General features: G+C 31.1%; 1 protein-coding gene across 1 annotated transcript; it reads right to left on the minus strand.

Moving 5' to 3' along the window:
* Positions 1-670: 670 nt before the first annotated feature.
* On the minus strand, positions 671-5,742 carry LOC111701749 (transmembrane protease serine 9; the record flags this gene model as incomplete). Its single annotated transcript, XM_023473157.1, is given in 6 exon segments — positions 671-751; positions 2,341-2,436; positions 3,056-3,197; positions 3,616-3,819; positions 4,508-4,613; positions 5,492-5,742. Coding segments are annotated over 6 exon segments (827 nt in total), but the record flags the coding sequence as incomplete, so codon positions are not given.
* Positions 5,743-10,877: the final 5,135 nt, after the last annotated feature.

Consider the following 10,877-nt stretch of genomic DNA (forward strand, 5'->3'; position numbering starts at 1 on the left):
CGATGTTTGTATCCTTCCTCCCAAGTTTCACATCCTTCCTCCCAAGGTTTAAATCCTTCCTGCCGATGTTTGTATCCTTCCTCCCAAGGTTTACATCCTTCCTCCCAAGGTTTAAACCCTTCCTGCCGATGTTTGTATCCTTCCTCCCAAGGTTTAAACCCTTCCTCCCAAGGTTTAAACCCTGCCTGCCGATGTTTGTATCCTTCCTCCCAAGTTTTACATTCTTCCTCCCAAGTTTTAATCCCTTCCTGCCGATGTTTGTATCCTTCCTCCCAAGGTTTACATCCTTCCTCCCAAGGTTTAAACCCCATGGAGTGGAGTGAGGAATTGTTTTTGCTTTTATTAAAACATCCCAATTTTACCATATAACGTTTTACAATTTGAATATAATCTTGGTAATTATCATTTCCCTATCCTGCCTTTAAAGCATATACTCTCAAGTAACAAATAGTCTTTCGTTTTATAATCAGTATTCGTGTCTACGATAGCAATATACTTTATTTCACCCCCCCCCCCTCATAATTGATGGTTTGCCCCTGAATTCTTTGTTTTGATCGCCTCCCACTGCAGTACACAAATTTGACGCATTAGATATGGCGGTTCCTGGTCTATATATTTCTTGGAATCATACAACTTTTAGAGTGGTGTGTGTATAATGTATACGCCCTAGCCTGGTGTATATGAGTCTGGATAACAGAAATCTGCCCAGCTGGTGGCTCCAACATGGGTCCATCGTCCAGTATCAGGATGCCTACAATTTAAAGGGACTGTACATGGAATTTTAATTGGATCGACGATTTTTTTGAAAAGTGTTTAATTCTGACAATTTCCTCCCCAGAAATAAAAATATTCTATTTTATGAGACAAGGCTAGATGTGAATCACAAATGTCAATCCCTTCCATTAATTGTTATTTGTTTCTAATATTAAGGACTTTTTTATTCAAACCTTTAAGGTATGCAGCCTAATATGCAAATAAGAATGGATGAGTTATGTTAAAAGTGTAAACGTCTGGATAATTCGACTTCAACCGGGTTTTAGAAATTTTTAATCACTTTTTACCTTATAAAAAAATTTGATATTATTTTCAACTTTTTGCAGAATACTGTGCTCAAAGGTTGCGTGTTTTTTAGAAATAGATTTTAGATTTAAAATGAGATTGCGTGATTTATTTTTGTAACACATCTGCCGGATTTTTCTGGGAAACTTGTTTAAGCTTTAAATTTGTTTTTCCCTAAAGTCAACTGAAATTATATTGTAAAATTGATTTTGGGGCAGTTGTATTTATGCCAAAATGGGCAAAAAAGTAAAAAAAAAACTGTATACAGTAGGACCCATAAAACTTGGAATAGGAAAATGACATTGCAGCAGTCGCGTATGTGTATTTGCTGGTAAGTTAGTTAGCAAATACTTTTACCAATAGCTTGAAAACTGTAAACACTGTCCTCTAGACAGTTGTCATGTGTTTAATGTTAATTTGACTTAACAACTTTTTCCATAGATTAATAAATCCAATGCAAATGAAAAATAGAAAAGAAAAATCTAAATTACCGCGGTCAATGCAAGGAAAGAAATATGCGTTGTGTTTAATTCCCGTTGTAAAAAAAATGTAAAAATCTTCCGTTTAGAAAAAAACGTACAAAACAGACTGGAGGATTTAACCTGGGCAAAGTTCCTTTAAAGAAACGAAGATTTTGAACGAACGGCAAAAACCATTAATTTTTAAAACGTTGTTACGTTGACTTAGGGAAATAACCGTTCTTAAAGAAAAACGAAACGGTTGTAAGCATACATAAACGAAACGGTTGTAAGCATACATAAACGAAACGGATGTGAGTTAAAAAAAACTGCGACTTTCGTTCATTCTTTCTGCTTTAAATTTCACGAAACTTGCAAAAAATAAAATATACTTTTCCCCTCGCTTAATTGTTGAATTTTTTAATGTTATGCATTTTGATGGTTTTTTTTGGCAATTTTTGTCTTGGAATTTGTCCAGCTAATTTTTCATAAAATAATTGATAACGGCTCATTAACAGCTGGCACCGTTTAAGATTTCTAAAATATTTGCCGTTAACGCCGTTAAAAATATCTAGCCCTACTGAAAAGATCCTTCTTTGGACTTTAGTCAGATTTTTTCTTTTCTATCTTTCTTTTGTCCTAAATCTGTGAGATAGTAATAAAACAAATGTTTGACTTCTAATAATGAATTTTTTCACAAAATTTTACTTAATTTGCCAGAAGAAGAAAAACTGTCCATAACCAATAAATTAATGTATTTGCAATTTAATTTTGGAGAAATTTCTGAAAAAATATGTAAAATCTACAAAAAAAGCCCAGTTACCTACAGACTAGAGGACCACCGCTATCCCCAAATCCTAGTGAAGCACATCTCTCAGGATCTTCGGTTCCAGTTAGATGAAATCCAGCACATACCATCCTGATACATTCTTTATCAATGTTTTTTTTATTGAAAGTTTATGGGGTTCCATGCAAAATTTTTTATTTAAAACAGATTCAAACTTTCATAAAATTGGTCAAGTCATTTAGACATTTAGGTTAATAGTCTACATGTAAGTTACCCATTCAGGTTGATAGTCTACCTGTCAGTTACACATTCAGGTTAATAGTCTACGTGTTAGTTATCCATTAAGGATGATAGCCTACCTGTCAGTTACCCATTCAGGTTGATAGTCTACCTGTCAGTTACACATTCAGGTTGATAGCCTACCTGTCAGTTACCCATTCAGGTTGATAGTCTACCTGTCAGTTACACATTCAGGTTGATAGTCTACGAGTCTACCTGTCAGTTACCCATTCAGGTTGATAGTCTACCTGTTTGTTACACATTCAGGTTAATAATCTACCTGTCAGTTATACATTCAGGTTGATAGTCTACCTGTTAGTTACCCATTCATGTTGATAGTCTACCTGTCAGTTACACATTCAGGTTAATAGTCTACATGCAAGTTACCCATTCAGGTCAATAGTCTACCTGTTAGTTACCCATTAAGGCTGATAGCCTACCTGTCAGTTAACCATTCAGGTTGATAGTGTACCTGTCAGTTACCCATTCAGGTTGATATGCTTCCCCACACTCCTGATTAGTCCAGAGCTGAGCATATTCCTGCTTCAATGTTGGTCCCCAGATATTTCCTTCAGGGTTGATGGAACCCCATCCAGAGATGATACAAACCTGACCTGTACAATTTAATATATAATGATCTATCGTTTTATCATCCCAGTTTGCATAAATCAATTAAAATTAATAAATTAAATTTATTAAAATAAATAATTAAAAAGGCACACCTTTATAACTTATGAAAATTGCGGCGTTGTTCATATTCTGCAATCTTTTGACGTTGCTAAGGTCTTTTAAACTTATTATTTAGCAACAAAAAAGGTTGGTGTAAATTTGAATTTAATTTAGCAAAATTATTAACACTGAACTCAGATATCTAATCTAAGTTTGTGCGGTTTAAAGTGAGAGCATGCGAGAAAGACAAGATATTTGAACAGCCTAAGAAACTCAAATCAATACTTTCTGAGTTATGCCAAATAAGATGTTAAAAAAGGGACCCCCCCCCCCCCAGNACCTCTCACTAGCAGAAATACTAACCTGGAGGAAAGGTTGAAGCAAGATCATCTTTTTCTGACGGGAAACAAGCCGGAGCAACATGATCATTAAGCTCAACAGGTTTAGCAAGTTTAATCAGAGTAAAATCATAATCAATATCATGATTATTGTAATCAGGATGAACAAAGATGTCGGAAACTTCAAGAGTTTGTTCCCAACCATCCACCTCAGTATCATCAAACTCTCCTGAAAATAAAGGGACTGTCATTGTAATTTCATGTGACCTTCCATTGAAAGGGGAACATTCCCGATTCCCGACGGTACCCATTAAAAAAAATATTTCGCGAAAACCATAAGTGTTGTAGCTGCAACAATTAGTTGCGCAAAAAACTTGTGGATTTCTTTGCTCTGAGAGCTCAACATTTAAAGTTTTATTATATCATATTAATAATTTTTTTTCCTTTACTTTAATAAATGTTTGATGAAGAGAATTTGATTTCTCCAGCTATCTTTCTGAGTTTCTGTCACTCCACGTACGTACAACCAAATCCAGCTCGTTCGTTTGTTTTTTACTCGCATAATTTCCGTGTTTTTTTCGCATATTTCCCTGGTTTTTTTCTCGCGAAGATGCGAAATTTTCGCGAAACGATTTTTCTTTTTCTTTCCGAGTTTTGTCCGTCCACGTATTCTCACCCAAATCCAGCAAGCCATGAGCCCGCCAATTACAAGAAAAAATATTTTAAATGGACCGTATTTTTTGCATAAAAAACCCGGAAATTTAGTGAAATTTTTCGCGAAAGAGATTGAAGTGAAATTTTTCGCGAAAGAGATTGAAGTGAAATTTCGCAAAAAAAGAAGAATTAGCTGTTCTCGATGTTTCCGTGAGATCTTGCAACCTTTGGATCACTGTGCATGTTCAGTTCCTATAAGTTACCTAAAACTATTGTCCACTCGAAGGGTTGTGCTGCACCATGGAAACAATGTCCAGCTGATAGAACCCACTCAGGATGGATCAAAGTTCCGCCACAAGAAAAATCTCCCTAGAAGATTTATCAGCTACAGGGTGTTCCCTGGTAAACATGACAACTTACAAAGATCGTCTTTGTTTTTTTATGACAGAGTGTTTATACTGTATTTGTCACCAAATTATAGTAAACATTCTTTTTCTTCAACATGACATGAACATAAAGTTTTTTTCCCTTAAATTGTTTGTATTAGTATTGTACAGTTTGCTTTAGTTGCTTAGTGCTAAAATTTCAGCCAGATGCTTGAAATGAGATGCAGTTTTTTACAGTGCATGAAATGCCTAAAAACAAAGGCCAAATTTTTGATTCTCCATTTTTGAAAGCTCAAAAAGACAGGCCACATTTGAAAATGCCAGTACTAGTGATAGTTTAAGATTATTGATTTAGAAATTGATATTATGCTTTTTGTTCTTTTATCAGTCAAATTATTTAGGAGTTTAAAAACATTGACTAACTTAAAGAATCAAATCTTGCATGATAAGCTTGTTTTTGCAGAATATCAAGGAATTGCAAAGTAAGTAAAAGATAGCATTCTAAAACACATATTGCATGATAAGCTTGTTTTGAATATCAGGGAATTGAAACATAAATAAAAGATAACATTTCTAAAAATAAAATTCTATTAAAAAGACAAAAAGAACATAATACGTTTTAAAAATGAAAACTATGTATTTTAAGCAATTTCAACGATGTATTTAAACTTTTTAAAACATTTTTTATTCAACATAAGTGTGATCTTGCGTAAAACCAAGGAACCTGTGATTCGTGAAATGCTTCTCTTGTACATTGTAAAAGAAAAATATTCCCCGTAGTCGTACATGATCATGGATTATTGCGCTATTTTTTAGCACAGCGTAGGGAGTAGGGGAGTTAGAAAAAAAAGGAAAAACTACCCGATATTTAAGATACGCCTGCCATGGCCATGACCCGGGAACAGCCTCAAATCCTCCAACAATTTTCCCGTCCTCATGCCGCGTAGCATTCTCTATATTACTCGGCTCTATGTATGTTATCCCACACTCCTCTGGGAACGGAAATCCAGCAATTAGATTTATAAAAAGGAACAAAAATCCCGATTTTAAAACTTCCATTAAAAAATGTGAAACAAGGTTTTTTATCAACTGAAAGATAATGCTAAATATGGAAGAAGATAAGGAAAACAGAAGACGATATAAAATCTTTTTTATCTTAATTCTATATTGAATAAAAGTAACAATAATAATAATAGTGATAAAAATGTCGTATAAGGAGGGAGGGGACTTCCCCCCCTTCCCCTCTCAATATCTTGGGAGAAATCCCACCTCCCCTGTTTGATAACGCTGAATATGTACTCTTAATGAATGTGCATTGTGCATGCACACTAGAAGATTAAAGAAAAACAAATTCGGAAATTTCAAAATTTTTCTTGAAGAAAGTAAATTGCTTATGTTTTCCAAAAGAGTTTTAAATACTAAAAACTGTTACACATAATATATTCAAATTAATTAAATCTTAATAGGCAATATACAAAAAAGGGGCAAGCAAAAAATTTACAAAATTTTTATTATATTAATTTATAACTAGCAAAACTACCCAGCATAGCGCGCCCGTACCCACATCTCTAATCTTTGTAGTGACTGGAAAATGTTATGGTGTATAAATTAGCTGAAAACTACAAAATATGAGGATATATTTGCAAAAAATAAAAAGTAAGAAAGATTGCAGAAGAAGACGACAATCGTTGTCTGGTTACCACTGTATGCACAGTCTGTATAACAGAAGATTCTTTACGGACCATTGTAAAAAACAATTAACGTTTTGTTGATTTAATTTCTTACACAATCGAATTTCTAGATAAATTCAATTGTAAATTCTAGGTAAATCCTTGGTAAATTCTTGGTAAATTCTAGGTAAATTCTTTGTAAATTCTTTGAAGATGCTTTTAAAGTTTAGTAAGAAAAATGACACGAGGGGGGGAAGGGAACTTCCTCTGCAATCAGAGCAGGAAAATAAGATTAAGTGTCCCAAATTTGCAAAAAAAATCGATATTTGCAAATTTGCTTTTTTTACAGATTCTAAAAGTAGAGAATAAGAGCTTTCAATTATGTATCATTTGTCATTTTTGGACATAAAACATGGGATTTAGAGGGGGGGGGGGTTCAAACTTAGCCTAGCCCCCAGCGTATCCGGTTTTAAAGTACCCAGCAGGGATAGGGTTAAATACCGACTTCTATATATCGTCTTTGTTCCAAGCGGCTTTATTTCGTAAATTTAATTTTGTAGTATCACAGTTGAAACAGTTAAAACCTAAAACTACATTAGTCTCGGGATTTCCAAAATGTGGTTTACCATTTTTTCAGCTTTAAATTAACTGAGCTATTGAGAAATAATTATACAGATTCCAGTTTATTAAAAATCAACAACAGTGTTCAAATATTTAATATCTCTGTTAATTTTAAATTGATACAAAGATTGTATGTAGATAGATTACATTTTGGAAAACTCATTTTAATTGATAATTAATTTTATCAGAAATCAAAGACGATATTCAAGTCGTCTCTCAATTCCCATGTTTATTGGGACACAGGCTGCGGCGTAATACAATTAGAATAATCTAACAACTTAAAGATGTCACAGTTCTGTTAACCATATTAAAAGTTCAACATATTTTCATTTTTCAAGCGGAGAAATTACAAAGCCAGTTTACTCCTTAACTTTTTTCTCATGTCAATTTTTGTTGCATTTTCAATATCTGGATGAATTTACAAAACGCGAAATATGCATATATTTTCAAAAAGGGCTATAGCAAAAATTTCAAAAAACTTTGTACAGCTTTGTGCATTTTTTCCTCATAGCTGAAAAGAATAAACATCTTGGCTCTTTTTTAAGCTTAACTGTATTTTTAAAACAATTTTTTTATTTAAAAAAAAATATCTCACTGTGGCCGGCAGAATATCACTTACTTGATCCTAGAATAATTTGAAATAATTAAAAAAAGGTTTATTTATGGTAAAATTTATCTATTAGTATTTATGGTAAAATTTATCTATTAGTATTTATGGTAAAATTTATCTATTAGTATTTATGGTAAAATTTATCTATTAGTATTTATGGTAAAATTTATCTATTAGTATTTATGGTAAAATTTATCTATTAGTATTTATGGTAAAATTTATCTATTAGTATTTATGGTAAAATTTATCTATTAGTATTTATGGTAAAATTTATCTATTAGTATTTATGGTAAAATTTATCTATTAGTATTTATGGTAAAATTTATCTATTAGTATTTATGGTAAAATTTATCTATTAGTATTTATGGTAAAATTTATCTATTAGTATTTATGGTAAAATTTATCTATTAGTATTTATGGTAAAATTTATCTATTAGTATTTATGGTAAAATTTATCTATTAGTATTTATGGTAAAATTTATCTATTAGTATTTATGGTAAAATTTATCTATTAGTATTTATGGTAAAATTTATCTATTAGTATTTATGGTAAAATTTATCTATTAGTATTTATGGTAAAATTTATCTATTAGTATTTATGGTAAAATTTATCTATTAGTATTTATGGTAAAATTTATCTATTAGTATTTATGGTAAAATTTATCTATTAGTATTTATGGTAAAATTTATCTATTAGTATTTATGGTAAAATTTATCTATTAGTATTTATGGTAAAATTTATCTATTAGTATTTATGGTAAAATTTATCTATTAGTATTTATGGTAAAATTTATCTATTAGTATTTATGGTAAAATTTATCTATTAGTATTTATGGTAAAATTTATCTATTAGTATTTATGGTAAAATTTATCTATTAGTATTTATGGTAAAATTTATCTATTAGTATTTATGGTAAAATTTATCTATTAGTATTTATGGTAAAATTTATCTATTAGTATTTATGGTAAAATTTATCTATTAGTATTTATGGTAAAATTTATCTATTAGTATTTATGGTAAAATTTATCTATTAGTATTTATGGTAAAATTTATCTATTAGTATTTATGGTAAAATTTATCTATTAGTATTTATGGTAAAATTTATCTATTAGTATTTATGGTAAAATTTATCTATTAGTATTTATGGTAAAATTTATCTATTAGTATTTATGGTAAAATTTATCTATTAGTATTTATGGTAAAATTTATCTATTAGTATTTATGGTAAAATTTATCTATTAGTATTTATGGTAAAATTTATCTATTAGTATTTATGGTAAAATTTATCTATTAGTATTTATGGTAAAATTTATNAAACATATACTGAATATAAATATAACTACTACTCCGCTAGAAATCTTGCGTCTGCGCAGTCGGACTGTAAACAGTTCCTAAACTAGTTCTTTCACAATACATTCCGTACAGATCTTCAGGGAGAACTCAGAAATACCCAGGGGTGACAAGCAGACTTTCTACACGCAGCATGGCTCGCGTAACAATATACTATATATTGTTGTACAAGTTTGTAATTGTCTTTTATAAAAATCTTTTTAAAATTAAAAAAATAATTCTTAAAATATAATCTCAACACTACATTTTTAGACTTTCCACTTTGGAATGTTATTGTACAAAGTGCAAAGTAGGGTTTCCTTTTTAGATTCTAAACTTTACACTTTACCCTACACACATTGTTACTTTAAAAATAAACTTTTCAAATATTATTTAGGAATTACACTTGGCTGAATTACAAATCACTTATGAAGTTGTTAAATAAAAACCATTGAGATATCACAGTTTTTTTCCCTGTTTTATCTATACGGAGTTTTAGGGGAAAATACAGGCAGTATAGGTTTACGTCCAAAAAAATTCAATGGTGATAAATCTTACTTCTATTTGTTGCGGCTATAAGAAGAAAATTGTTAAAAACAACTTATACGAAAGGATCAGCCCCCAAAAAAATATTTTATCAATGGGCTAATTCAAACAGTCTCTAGTCTCTGTTAGTCCTCAAACTAGAGAAAGACTATTTATGTACATAAATACTGTAACAAATTTTAATTTTTCGACAACTTATATATATACATTGACCATAAAATGTTATGTAACAATCAATCTAGTTTGAAATAAATTTATTATTATTATTATTATTATTAAAATGAGAAAGTTCCAATATTTAACTCAGATCGTAAGAAAATCAATTCAACCCCAAGCAAATCATTCAGATATTACAACCTATAGTCATCGAATTTTATTCGATGCATAGTTGATATTTCATGTATATTTTTTATTTCTTTTACATATGATGCAATTTAAACAACCATTAGTTGGCCTCTAGGTGTCTCTGCTTTCGATGTTTCTGAATGGTCCCACATGGTAGAGACACACACCTAGCGGACTAAAAATCGTTGTTTTCAGTGCATAATGTTTATAAAACAATAAGAAAATAATATTAAGTATTAACTATATTTAAATGCGTCGAAAAAAATTTAATGATTATAGGTTGTAATATCTGAATGATTTGATTGAAATTAAATAGATTTTTTTACGATCTGAGTCAAATTTAGCAACTTTCTGATTTTGTATGGACTCCTTGTTTTTCAGTTTGAGTTGTGTTTAACCTTTTTCTCTTTTATAGACGCAACAGATAGAAGTAAGCTTAGGAACAATCACCATCAAATACTTTTCGCCTTAAGCCTATACCCCCTTTCATTTTTAGCGAACACTCCCTTTAAACAAGCATAGTGAGAAGCAATTTGTATTGCACACAGTTTCATTCAAGATAATTCTGAAAAAGTTCTTGAAATTTCTATTAATGAAAATGGTTGAAAAATCCTAAATTTTAAAATTGCAGCGTGTAAAAATGAAAAAATGCAAGGTTATTGTTGCTTTTCTGACGGTAATGTTAAATGTTGTTCATGTTCGGATTTTGTATTCCTTGGTGTGTCCAAACTCTTAGAAGGCTTTAAGTAGAGTGAAACTAGAACAATTTGAAGTAAATCTCATTACATGTATGATTACAGCTTTAATTCACTACGGGTTATTATTCACCATTAACTCCTGGACTGCAGGCTTCGTAGCATTACATACAATATCACATTCCCTCATCGAGTTCGCCAGTGACAACGTTTCTCTCCTTTAATCTTCCTGTCCTTCATCTATCGCAGTAAACCTTGCTTGTACACAGCTCACAAAAGATTTTAGACAATCAGCAACCGCAGGTGCTCCTATAGCCGGGTTAGACTGAGGAACTTGTATGTTGTCCAACACACTGTTGAAGGAGCCAGGCATCTCTGTCCTTCTCATCTTGGTCCTAGATTGATCTGTGGAGTCAATGCTCCTAGCATA

This window comes from Eurytemora carolleeae, unplaced genomic scaffold (genome assembly GCF_000591075.1).
Source record: "Eurytemora carolleeae unplaced genomic scaffold, Eaff_2.0 scaffold228, whole genome shotgun sequence".
NCBI lineage: Eukaryota > Metazoa > Arthropoda > Copepoda > Calanoida > Temoridae > Eurytemora > Eurytemora carolleeae.